The 13,219-nt window shown below is 51.5% G+C and overlaps 1 protein-coding gene across 1 annotated transcript; it reads left to right on the top strand.

Moving 5' to 3' along the window:
- Positions 1-4,657: 4,657 nt before the first annotated feature.
- On the top strand, positions 4,658-12,916 carry LOC142403581 (olfactory receptor 10A7-like). The gene is given in 3 exon segments (XM_075489827.1): positions 4,658-5,666; positions 7,124-7,242; positions 12,842-12,916. Coding segments are annotated over 3 exon segments (1,203 nt in total).
- Positions 12,917-13,219: the final 303 nt, after the last annotated feature.

Genomic DNA, 13,219 nt, shown 5'->3' with positions numbered 1-13,219 from the left:
TTTCAGTTCAGACCTGAGATTTTGACCTTAATTTAGACTATTGCTTTCAGATTCATCTGATAAGTCTCCTGCTTTCTATTCTTTTTTCCATTGGCCAAGAGGACCATGTGTTCATCTCGACGAAGAAAGATGGTCACTGGAGCGAAACAGATGATTGGAGAGTGATTTCAGCTGTCCACATGAAGTGGGATGAATTATACTTCCTGAATACCTTTGGGGGTACCGTGGGGGTATTTTCTTCCTGCTGAATCCGAAGTGAGGGTAGAGGATGAGGTCAGGAGCAGGTGTTGTAATAATGATATCTGTAGCTGGACAGAAGAGAACTCCTCTGTCAGGGAGCAGCAAGAGCAGCGCTGCTCCCTACAGGAAGGAGAGCTGGAAGCTGAGGGAGACACCATGGCTGGCAGCACAGGTGCCTCTCCAGCCAGGCCCCAGCCCCACAGTATCTCAGCAAGGCAAGCAGGACAGGCCTGGGGATGGTGGCCTGCAGTGAAGCCAGGAAGTCAATCCATTGATTAGGATGAGGTTCAGGTCCAGCAATCACCAAGCAGGCCCATAGTGATAAGGCAGTGCCAAGGTCAAGCCAGGAATTCAGTCTGCAGTTGAGGCCCAGATCAAAGGGCTCTGTGGCCAGATGAGAGCATGGGCATGGGCATGGGCATGGGCATGGGCATGGGCATGGGCATGGGAGAGTGAGAGGCTGATCTGGAGACCAGCACTCCTACAGCACAGGGTAAGGTTGGGACTTAAGGCCTAGAGCTCCTAGGCCCATGACTGTGGATGAAGGCATCAGCTGAGGCTGATCAGGGTCACTGAGGTTAATTAATTTCCTCAGGCCTCTGACAGCCCCCAAACTTCAAGAGCAGTTGAACTGAGTCCATGAAGCTAAGCAGAGAAGTAGGCATGAGGGGAGATAAAAGAGAAGGATTTCCTGATGTTTGTTTTGCTGCAGACTTGGAAGAAGACAAGCCACTTTTGACCCCCTGGGTAGCCAGTGTCAGCTCAGTCTGCAGGCCTGGAGAAAGAGTCTCTCTGACCATTCTGGTCCTCAGAAGTCCTTGTCTCCAACCTGGGACATTATGGCCTGGATGGTATACAAGATTGGATGAAAACCTGGCTGGATTAGTGCTCCCAAAGGGTAATGGGGAATAGTCCACACTCTACCCGAAGGCCAGCTACAAACACAACTCTCTGGGAGTCTGCTCGGAGACCTCTCCTGGTTACTGGCTTTACCAATGACCTGAGAAGGATACGAGATGGACCTCCTCAAGTTTTTGGAAGACACAAAACCAGAGGGCTGCAGTCAATTTGTTCAACAAGCAGACTGCCAGTTCCAGGGAGCTAGACATCAATGCCAATTCCTTTGGCGTTGGAGGACTGGACCAAAAAGAAATGTCCCCATCCATCCTGACAGAAGGAAACATGGCACAGACTAATGCTCTAGAATGGTGATAGATAGAGCAGATGGACTGACTGGGTCGCAACTCTGCTGACAAGCATCTGCAGACCTTGGTGAACAGTAGGACAGCCTGGATTCAGCAGTGAGTCCTGACAGCACAGAAGGCTATCAGCACTTGGCGTTGTATCAACAGGAGAGTAGGCAATAGACAGGCTCATTAGACCAGCACTCATCCAATCACATCTGGAATACTGCACCCGGCACCCCACCACCCCGTACAAGACAGACACATACAAGCCCTCATGAACTCAGCAGAGACCACTAGATGGTCAGGGGCACAGTGCACCTGAGCTGTGAGGACAAGCTGAGGCAAGTGGCTCTCGTTTAGCTTGATGAAGAGACAGCTTAAAGAGAATGTACCAGCAGCCTTGCAGAACCTAAGAGGAGGTTACTGGAAAGGCAGAGCTGCTGGGCGCTTTACAGAGGTGCATGTCAGAAAGACAAAAGACGTGGTCATAACTTGAAAGAGGGGAGATGCTGACCTGTAACAGGAAGAACATTGACCATGAGGACAGACAGACCTTGGACCAGGTAGCCCAGGCAGGCTATGGAATGTCCGTCCTTTGAGATCCCACTGGACACAGCACTCACCTCCAATTCTGACTTCACTGGAGACCATGCTCTAGGCAGTTGCTTACCCCAAATGACGTCCCAGGGTCCCTCTCTCCCTTTGCATTCATTGGAGAGATCAGGGAGTCTACGAGTCATGAGGTACAAGTCAACAGAGCTGAGAGGTATCATGGCCTCTTGCTCCCCTTGCCCTAAAGCCAGAGCAAAGGAGAACCCTGTGCAGCATTCTTTAAGAGGGTGGAATCCTAACTGGCAGTCTATATCAGTAGCTGAGCTCCCTTTAGCCGCCAGCAAGTTAGGCACCTTTGCCCCTGGGAGAGGTTTGGGTTTCCTCTCTCCTCAACGGGCAGAGCCTGGCACCCCTGAGGGTGATTCATCCTGTCCCATATTGCCAGTCTCCTCAGCTTGGAAGAAATGCCTCCTTTCTCCCCACTGGCCATTCCTGGAGTCTGGAAGGAGCAGCTGTGGCACATATCTCATTGGAGTTCTGCTCCAGGAGTGTGAAGAGCTCATGGCTCATTCCCCTGCCTCATTTCCCCTCTTCCTAAGAGCACAGAGGTCCAGGGGAGGGCAGCTCAGGGCTTCCATCCCCACAGGGCTTCAGTTGCACAGGGCTCACTTTCTGTGACACAAAGAGAACTCTGAGCTGCAGCAGGAACCTTCAGGAGACTCTTCTATAAACCCAGCAGGCACTGCAGAGCTGGAGACATTCAGGTGCTGCTGAAGACTCACAGAAGGAGATGCTGACAGTGTGTGAGGGCAGAGCAATGGCTGAGTCAGGGGCTGCAGGCAGACTTGGAAAGGGGAGGATGGAATGGGGAAGAGGCAGAGGATGGCACCCAGCCCTTGCCTTTCATCCTCCATTTCCCTCAAAGGAAAGGTTATCACATCATGCTGGGGATTACAGGTAGGTGCTGGATTTGCTGAGGCGGGTGGGCTTAACGTGCCAGTGGCTTTTTGCACAGTGGCAACTATGAAGTGAGACCATGTGGCTTGGTACAGTCCTGTCCTGCATGTCTTCTCATTCCAGCTCACTCTTTCCTCTAGAGACCCTCCCTGTGTCCTTGACACTGCTGAACAGAGATACCGGCAGCGTGGTTGTCACTACAGTCAGAGCTGTGGGGCATAAGCTGGTGGGCACTCACACACCTCAGTGGACGTGAAGAGGTTGGGGCAGAGTGTATGGGGCCAGTGTGCCAATACATGTCCCTTATTTTCTCAGCTCTCTGAATCTCTCTCTGTCTCTTTCTCCATCTTGCTTGTATCGTAGGGATCAATCTCAATCCCTCAGCTATCCAACAGTTGTCTCTCAGCCATCAACGTGGCATGTGATTTCCAGAGAGCAGTGAATCTGAGGCACCCTGCCCATGGAAGCACCTTCAGGAACAAGGCATCCCAGTGTAGGTTGGGTGGATCACTCAGTAAAAGGGCTCCTCCATCCCAGGAACTCTCTGGGCTGCCTAGGTGCCTGCCTTGGCCATCTCCATGTTGCTATAAAAGGTATCAAGTTTGAGACAGGGAATCATCGGGACAGTGTTTTTTCTGAGCCGAGTGTTATGAAAACCCAAAGAGGAGGCGTGGGCAAAGTGCTCTCTCTTTCAGCCACAGATGTTCCCTGGGCAGGCAAGCAGGCATGTATCTAGGCATTTAGTGGAACCCTGTGCTTGATCATGATCCTGCCCTGCCTCGGCCCCCACTCCCCCTTGGGACACAACTCTGTCTTCATTGCGGTGCTGAATAGGGAGCCCTGAGAACTCAGATGGGAATACTGAGGTCCAGGTGCTGTGCTGCTGCAGGGAAGCAGCCCAAATGCATTCAGAAATTGAAGGAGAGCAGGAAAAGATGTTCAGCCAGTGGTCATCACCCCTGTCCTTTTCGCCTCCTCCTCATGCGACATCGCTTTTCCTCATTGGCTTAAACAACTCAGTTACCTCTTCTCTGGAATTCACTTTTTATTGCCCTTTTCTCCCAAGTTCATATCTGCTTGTAAGGCTCCTGTCTAACAATCCCTTTGTAGTGCCTTCAACTACCAAGCTAGTGACTGCTGGCCACTCTTGCTCAGTGGAAAGAGATGCACTGTCCAGGGACAGAATGGGCTCATCAGAAAGCAAATGCTTCAGGGAGTTGAGACCGCTAATCCTGTTTCGTGTCCATTCTTCCTCAGTGTGAAGAAAGAGTCTATGGCACGATGCGTTCCCCTAAAGGCTTTTTTGCATGATGGGGCTTTCCTGTCTGGCCCATCTTTCTGCTGCTTGAAAGCAGGACTTGGCTAACGCCTGTGCTGGGTACTACTGGGAAGAACTTCAAGCGTCATCATCTAATGTGAGCAAATGAACCTTCTCTTTCATTCCACAGAAATAGGCACCTCATTGTGGCAAATCATCGCTCTAATCAGAGGAGGTTCTTCTAAGAAGAGTAGTTTGGCCCTCTCAGAGAACCTGTTCCTGCCCTTTCACGAGGAATGGAGCCCCTAAACCAAGTGTGAATTCAGGCAGATGAGGGAAAACCTCCATGTTGTCTCTGGCAGTCACTGCTTCCCAGTTCCTTTTTGCAACAAACACAGAAGCGCATGCCCTTCCTCAGGTTCCCTTCCTGCCAAGAGGGGAAAAGAAAGTCCTACAGTGCTTCATGGAGAAAGAGGAATGGGACAACCGGACATCACCAGTGGAGTTCCTCCTGCTGGCACTGCGTAACGTCCCCAAGCTTCAGATGCCTCTCTTTCTCCTCTCTCTCATCATCTACATGGGGACCATGTTTGTTAACATCCTCATTGTTGTGCTGCTGGTGGCAGATCAGCACCTTCACACTCCCATGTTGGTCTTCCTGGGGAATTTCTCCAGTGTGCAAATGTGCTGTACCTCCAGAATGCTGCCCAGGCTGCTGGCCAGCTTCCTAAGCAGGGACAGAGCCCTTTCTGCTCAAGGCTGCATGACACAGCTCTTTTTCTTTGGCAGTTTTGCAGGTACCGAGTGTTACCTGCTGGCCACCACGTCCTCTGATCGGTACTTGGCCATATGTCAACCCCTGCTCTACGCAAGCCTCATGAACTGGAAGCTCTGTCTCCAGCTGGTGGCTGGCTCTTGGCTAGCAGGATTACTGATGTCTACCATAGTCACTGGGCTATTTTTCAAGTCACAGTGCTGTGGTCCCAATGCAAGTGATCATTTCTTCTGTGATTTTGCCCCATTGCTAGAGCTTGCCTGCAGTGACAGCACCGTGCTGAGACTGGTTACTTTCATCATCTGCTTTCTGGATGTAGTCTTCCCATTTGTATTCACATTGGCATCCTATATCAGCATCATAGCTGCGATCCTGAGGATCCCAGCCACCACGGGGAGGCAGAAGGCCATCTCCACCTGCTCCTCTCACCTCATCGTGGTGACTCTTTTCTATGGTACCCTCATTGTTGTCTAGATGATTCCCAGAACAGCCTCACTGAGGCAGCTCAAGAAAGTGCTCTCCTTTTTCTACACCATCCTCACGCCCATGGTCATTCCACTCTACAGCCTGCGGAACAGGGAAGTCAAGGGGCTCTTGGAAATGCACTCAGAAAAACTGTGGCCTGCATCGAGAGCTCATACTAGTTGTGATCCACCAGGAATAATCAGGTTGTGGTTGTGTCAAGTGTGGACAACTCGTAAGTGCATATTTTGTGTGCCAGGCATATCTTTACAAGTGCAGAATCTTGGGAGTGTTTGGGGAATGAGAAGTGGGAGAAGAGCATTTGTGTCTTGAAGAAATATAGGTCTGGTGTTGAAGAGTGTAAAAACATTCCCTGCCTTTCTTCTTTCTTTCAAGTAGACACAATTGGGATGCTGCAAGCGGGAGCTGTTGAAATGCCACACCTGCCCAGGAGTGGGAGAAAACTTACTCTAGACATGCTGATTTCTCTTCCGTTACCCAGCCAAGCTGAGGGGTGGGATTGTTGCATGTCTGGGATTCCTTAGGGCATGTCCAGATTGGCAGTGAGAAGTGGGCAGCTGACTCAAGCCCTTCCACTGGGCATGTCTAAATGCGAGTAGATGAATCCCATCCCTCGTGTTCTCTGGCCTTTCTAGCAGACGGGAACTGTGAAAGCTAGTCTGATAGGGTCAGCCCCTCGGAAAAAAAAGTAGATCTTTCTGCAGAAGAAACATACACAAGCTGGGTCTCATTTTCCCCATTTTTTAGACATAGAAATCATTACTTCCCCGTTCTTTCCTTCTCATAATCCGACCCCCCCTCCCACAATGTCATTACTTATTCGTTTCCCACTGGCTAAATTAGATATTGCAAACTGAGTCCTCCTATTTTCTTCTTCCTTGCAAAAGAGAGCAAGGTCAGCTCATGGGGCATGACTGAGCACATCCAGCCCCAGCAGCGGGCTTTCCCCATTTCCTCGGCGGATGCATGTGCACAGGGGGAAATGTTTCCATCATGCTTGATTTGCGCAAGGGCCCTGACATACTCCCACCACACACTTATTCCTCCTCCACCCACACACATCAACTCCTTCCCACTTCCAGGCTCAAATCATGGTTGCAAGAATTTGCTGCACTTCAGAAAAGGCCTGGAGCTTCGTGGATCTTCCTAGTGCTGATGGCAATCTTCCTGGCTCCCTCCAGATCTGATGGGGAGACTTCCTTCCTGTAACAAGGGCTTTATGAGAAACTTTTATGAAGTGTTTGTCTTTCTGTGATTCTGATGTGTGGACAGAGTAGACACAGAAAAGAAAGATGTGCACCAAAATGGATGCTGAGTGATGTGCCAGTAAGAACCAGGTGAGATACCCCCATGGCTGTGGCTTCCTGGCAAGAAGTGTGTCCCGAGAAGGCATCCAAGCTCTGCCACTGTGGAGTGGGGAATCAGCAGTGTCCATGCCAGCTGGGGACGCAACCAGTGACTTTTCAAAGACCACCCTTCATCTGAACTGCTTTAGAGTTGTCCTTGAGGATGGGGTATGATGGCTTACATTGCAACTACTGATTGAACTGGCATTGCCCAGAGTGGCTATCACAGATGCAAACTGCTATGTTGCAGCTATTGAGGTTTAGGCAGATTCATGTTGGCGGGTTGTTTGTAGGTTGCTTTGTGTTGCTTTTTCTTCTTTTTTAGATACTGATCGTCTTAGGGAAATCACCCAAGCACCTGAAGGGTTGTTGAAGGTTTACTGCCAGAAGACCCAGCCAATGTGCATCTCAAGAAATGAGATGCCAGAGGCCAAGGGGAGGATGGTTTGGGCACTGTCCTGGGATGTGGGAAACGGAAACGTGCTCCCCTCTCCCTGACACCTTGCCCCCAGTGAGGGCTGTGAGGAACTCTGCCAACTAGAGTTCCTCTGAAGTCACAGGGGTGTCAGGTAACTTACATCTAACTGCAGCCAATGTGGTCCTGACAGCTCAGCATTGGAGTTTCCATTTGAGCCCAAGTCATTCCAATTCACACTTCCTCCAGCTTCACTCTGACACTGGCTGTTGTGTGACACAAGTGTCCTGGCTCTCCAGGCAGCATGGGCAAAAGCTTCATAGCTGAACTGGAACTTTTCCCTTTGCTGGGAAAGTGAATGCAGCAGGCTCGAGCCAAGAGGCCCAAGGAACAAATCTTCCCATAGGGCCAACTACTGAAAACCTCCCCCAGGCTGTGGGACTTCACTGACAGAGAAGTTGTGAGTCTAGACAATACAGCTTCCCCTAGTTTCCCCTCTCTCTTGGCTCGCGGCATTTATGTATTGAATCTGCTTTGCCACTTGGAAAATGTATCTTTGAAAAACTAGCTCAGAATATATTTTAATGTCTTTCTTAGCCCAAATGAATATGCAGCACTGAAGTGTGTTTCCATCTGTGGAGCAGCTTTGCACAATGTCTGCTCAAAGAGGAGAAATATCTCAGCCTGCAATGGGAAATGGGTGAAGCTGTGGGGGATTGATGTGTTGCTTCAGACGATATTTGCTATGCATACAATACAAAAAGGTTGTGAAGGTGAATGAGCATGAAAGAAAGAGGAAAACTGCCCATCCAATGGAGCTCTGCAGAAGGAGGATGGAGGCGTACATAGCCTGAGGTGATACAAGTGGGATCAGCATGAAGAGAAGGCTTTTGTAGGGAAGGCGTTGCAAGGGAGTGCCTTGACTTCACCCAGCTAAAAACCAGAGACTGGGCAGTGTGCTGAAGTGCCGGGCAGAAGTGCTAAAAAGCTAAAAGACCTTCGCTGAGAAAAGTTTGGAGGGATTTGGGTTGCAGAGATTTGAGGTAGTCCTTTCAAGCTGTACGCAGGCTGAGCTTTGGAGACAAGGAAAAATGAAGAAGCTCTCAAGGATGTTTTGGAATTAGTTGTAGCCTCTCTTCTCCTTGTTATCAGGTGAAGATTACAATACTGTCCTTAAGTCATCTATGCTCCATATCTATTTACCCTACTTTTTTGAGGAGGGCGAGGTGTAGGAATAGAGGAGTAGTTTCTTTTTGAACCAAAGGTGGCCAACGGACCACCATTAGTGAGAAGGCACGTGGAGGAGGAGGAGGTGAGGTAGGAAGCAAGAGGAGGCAAGAGCAGAAATCTGGAGGAGGTGTAGGAGGAGGCACCAGGAGACAATAAGAGGAAAGAGGAGGCAAGAAGAGGAGGAAGCAACAGGATGCAACAGTAGGAGGAAAAAGTAAGAGGAGGCAAGAGGGAAAAAAAGGGAGCTCAGGAGGCAACAGGAGGCAAGAAAAGGAGCAGGAGGAGGAAGAGAATGCACCAAGAGGCAAAAGGAGGCCGCAGGAGGAGGAGGAGGCAACAGGAGTCGCCTCTTGTTTCCTTGTCCTCCTTTTGCCTCCTCCTCCTCCCCTTGCCTCATATTATCTCCTCCTTCTGGTACCTCCTGTTGCTTCCTCCTGCTCCTCCTCCTCCTCAACCCCCTGTGCCTCCTCTTCCTCCTTCTGTTGCCTTCCCTTGCCTCCTCTTGCCTTCTTTTCCGCATCCTGTTCCTGTTGCCTTTTGTTGCCCCAATGTTGCATCCTAGGCCTCTTTCTCCTTTTGGCTCCTCATGCCTCCTGTTGCTTCCTCCTCCTTCTCCTCCTCCTTCTCTTCTCCTCCTCTTCCTTTTCCCCTTCCTCCTCTTACGCTTCCTTCTCTTACTGTTGCCTCCTCTTGCCTCTTTTTGCCTCCTCCTCCTTCTCTTCCTCCTCTTGTGGCCTCCCGTTGCCCCAGCATCCTTTTGCCCCTCCTGCCTCCTCCTTCTCCTCCTCTTCTTGCCTTTTCCTCCTCATCATCCTTTTCCTTTTGCTTCCTCTTGCCTCCTCTTTCCTCCCCTTCTTCCTCCTCCTCTTCCCTGCTCTGCCTCCTTTTACCTCCCTCTCTTTCTGCTGATGGTGCATCCTCTGGCCTCCAGCAGCCTCCTTTTCCTCCTCTTGCTCTTACCTCCTGTTGCTCATTGTTGCCTCCTCCTCTCCTCCTCCTCCTTCTCCTCCACATTCTCCTCCTCATCCTGTTGTCTCCTCTTGCCACCTGCTTTGACCTTTCCTAATTCTCCTCCTCCTCCTCCTCTTCCTCCTCTGCCTAGTACCTTCTTTGTCTTCCTCCTCCTTTTGCCTCCTGTTGCTTCCTCCTTCTTTTCCTCCTCTTCTTGCTTCCTTCTGTTGCCTCTACTTGCCTCCCCCTTTTGTTGCCTCCTCCTCCTGTGTCCTCCTGTTACCACCTGTTGACTCCCCCTTCCATTCCTTCTCCTCTTCCTATTGCCTCCTCCCGCTCCTTTTGCCTTCTGATGTCCTCCTCTTCCTCCTCTTGCCTCCTGTTTCCATTTGTTGCCTCCTCTTCTCCTGCTCCTGGTGCCTCCTCTTGCCTCTTCCTCCTCCTCCTCTGTCTTCTCCTCTTCTCTCCATCTCCTTCTTCTCCTGCTTTTCCCTCATCGTTTGTCCTCTTGACACCTCCTCTTCCTCCTGTTGCCTTCTGTTTCCTTTTCCTGCTCCTATTGCATCTGGGGACCTTCTCTTTTTCCTCCTCCTCCTCTTGCCTCAAGTGCCCGCCTCTTGCCTCCTTTTGCTTCCACCTCCTCCTCTTAACTCCATTGGTCTCCTGTTGCATCTTCCTCCTTCTCCTGTTTCCTCCTCTTGTGTCCTTTACGTCCTGTTATGTCTATCTACTTTTCCCTCCTCTTGCCTCCTTTTGCCCGCTCTTGCCTCTTACTGCCTCATTCTCCATTTGCGTCCCATTGCCTCCTCTTCCTGTTGAGTCCTCCTCCTCCTCCTTTGCTTGTGGCCTCCTGTTGCCTCCTCCTCCTCCTGGTTCCTCCTCTTGCCTCCTCCTCTTTTTAATCCTGTTGCTTCTGTTGCATCCTTGTCCTCCTCTTGCCTCCTCCTCCTCCTCCTGCTGCCTCCTCTTGCCTCTTCCCTCTTTTGGAAGAGGCTGAGGTACGGAATGCCTTCTTCACCTCCTCTTTTACTAGCAAGACCAGCCTTCAGGAATACCAGGTGCCAGAGATGAGGGGGGCAAGTCTGGAGCCAGGCAGACATAGCCCTGCTGGAAGAGGATCAGGTCAGGGAATTCTTACGCAAACTGGACATACAGAAGCCCACGGACCATGATGGGATGCACCCATGAGTGCTGAGGGAGCTGGCAGATGTCATTGCGAGGACACTCCCAAGAATCTTTTACCGAGCATTGAGATGGGGATGTGCCCGAAGAGTGGAAGAAATCAAATGTCACTGCTATTTTCAAGGAGGGCAAGAAGGAGGACCTGGGGAACAAGAGACGAGTCAGCCTCTCCTCGAGCCCTGGGAAGGTGATAGAGCAGCTAATCCTGGGAAATATTTCCAGGTACATTGTGCTGGTTTTGGCTGGGATGGAGTTAATTTTCTGCTTAGCAGCCCGTATGGTGCCATGTTTGGGATTTGTGACCAATGCAGTGTTATAATACACCAGTGTTGTAGCTATTTGCGGAAGAGTGCTTTCACAGCATCAAGGCCTTCTCTCTTGCTCTCTCTTCCTCCCCAGCAACTAGGCTGGATCTCTTCATGAGGGAGGACCAGGGGACGTCATTTAGCAAGGCAAAGTTTTACACAGTGCATTGGTGTCCATGTCCAGGTTTTGGTAGAGAGAAGGCTGCAGGTGTGACCTCTGTGAGAGAAGACCAAGGGCTGCCTCCATGCCAGACAGGGCTGGGTCCAGACAGCTCCAAAACAGACCCAGCACGGGCCAAAACTGAGCCCAGCAACAAAGCTGGTGGAACTGGTGTAAAAATGTATTTAAGAAGGGGCACAACTGCCAGACTGGAATAGGAGTTAGGGGGAAAAAAACGTGTGAGAAACAGCCCTGCAAACACCATGGTCGGTGAAGAAGGAGGAGAAACACCCCCTCGGTGGTCCAGGCACCAGAGCAGATATTCCCCTGCAGCCCAAGCAGAATACCACAGCACAGCAGGTATTTTCCTGCAGCCTATGGAGAAGACCATGTTGGAAAAGGTAAGCCCTGCAGTCCGTGGAGGACACAATGCTGGAGAAGTTGGGTAATTCCTGAAAGAACTGTGGCCTGTGGAGAGCCCAGAGTGGAGCAGGTTCATCTTGAAGGACTGCAGCCTGTAGGAGGGACCCCATGGGAAAAGTGGGAGAAGGAAGGAGCAGCAGGCAGGAAGTGTTCTGGACTGACCACAACCCCCATTCCCCATGGCCTAGTGCTGCTCAGAGGGGAGGAGGTAGAAGAGTTGGGAATAAAGGAGTGAAGCTGAGCTGGGGAAAAAAGGGTGGGGAGGAGGCCTTCCATGGGGAAGGAGATAAGGTCTTCCAACAGCCCCACACTTCTTCCACCCTCAGCCTTTGCAGTTACACGTGCCTGGCCTGCCCACCTGCTTTGCGACTGTCACGTTTGGACTGAAGTCCCACACACATTTTGGCATGCCCAGTGTAAGCTGGCCTCCACCCAAATCTGGAGCCCACCTGGCCATGGAGGCAGGGAGAGGACAGGCTGAGAAAGGCTCTTCCCTGGGACCCTCCCCAAGGAATGCTCCTCATGTCTGTCAGCCTGTGGCCTGGCAGGGGTGGAATTGGGACAAGGGCTGCTGGGGCAGGGCTGAAGTAGCGCAGCTGGCAGAGCATTAGACTGAACATCCAAAGGTCCCTGGTTCAGCCCTGGGCTTCTAAAGTCGTTTCCTCCCTTAGTCTTTTGCAGAGCCTGCCTGCCTTCTTCCAGCCTACCCTGGCCCTCCTTGCTTCTTCTCGTCTTGCCAGAGCACTGCCCCTGCACTGTAGCTGCAGGTCTGTGGGTTAGAAGGAGCCTTCCTCTTGCTCCACAAGTCCCCAGCCTTCCCCTCAACAGGACTCTCCATTCAGTGCTTCTTTGGGGTGCTCTCCATCTGTCCCTCCTTCCCTGCTCCACAGCAATTGGCACCTTTCCTTTGTGGGGTCTCTGCAAAGACCTTGTCTCTCTCCTCTTTGTCAGTCTTGATGGTGCACAGACTGCTCCCCTCCTCACACACATCCTGCACCTGGAGCTCAGCTTGAAGACCAGAGCATACTGCCCATGGGGGAGGCCACTGTCCCCCCAGTCCCAGGGAGAGGCACTCCCTGAGCTGAGGCCTGAATGGCAGCATCCTCCCTCCAGAGGTCTGTCACAGCGAGACCTCTGATGTGCCAAGGACAGCTGGCAAAGCCGTGCCCAAATAGACTCACCCACCAGACTGCACTGGCTAGACCAGCTGCAGCCCCTCACAGCCATCAGTCCCTGCACAGAGGAAGAAAGACCTGCTCATGAGCTCCAACAAGCTGCTGGGCTCCCCTCTTGCAACCTCTTGCTGCTACAGAGCCCTGCTCGCCCCCCAGGAACACAGTGACAGCTGTGACCCAGCACATCTCCCTCTGTCTCCAGCCTCACCCTCTCCCCAGTCAGCCCAAGGAATGGCACATACTGGACTACAGTCGCATAGCAACGTGCATGTTCTAACTCTGTGCAGTTCTGCAGCCTCACAGCTGGCTCCTTAGGGATGCACCTGCAGAGAAGTTTGGCTTTTGTTGTGACTGAGCGCAAGTGAGAGGTGGTGAGAGGGAGAGACTGTCTGTCCAAGCACAGTTACTGTCTTGTCAGCTTTGAGCACGAGCTTGAACATCCTTGGCCGCAGGGGTAGTGCCTGCAGGATTATCACTGCTCCAGAAGACTCCTTCTAGGTCTTTCTTGAGCAAGAATGGGAGAGTCATTGCTGAGGATGGGTTTTGGGGTCATGTGTGCAAAGTGGAAGAGGTGAGCAGT

Source organism: Mycteria americana, unplaced genomic scaffold (genome assembly GCF_035582795.1).
Source record: "Mycteria americana isolate JAX WOST 10 ecotype Jacksonville Zoo and Gardens unplaced genomic scaffold, USCA_MyAme_1.0 Scaffold_39, whole genome shotgun sequence".
NCBI lineage: Eukaryota > Metazoa > Chordata > Aves > Ciconiiformes > Ciconiidae > Mycteria > Mycteria americana.
The sequence above is the reverse complement of the archived record's forward strand: the minus strand, read 5'-3'. Positions and strand labels throughout refer to the sequence as shown.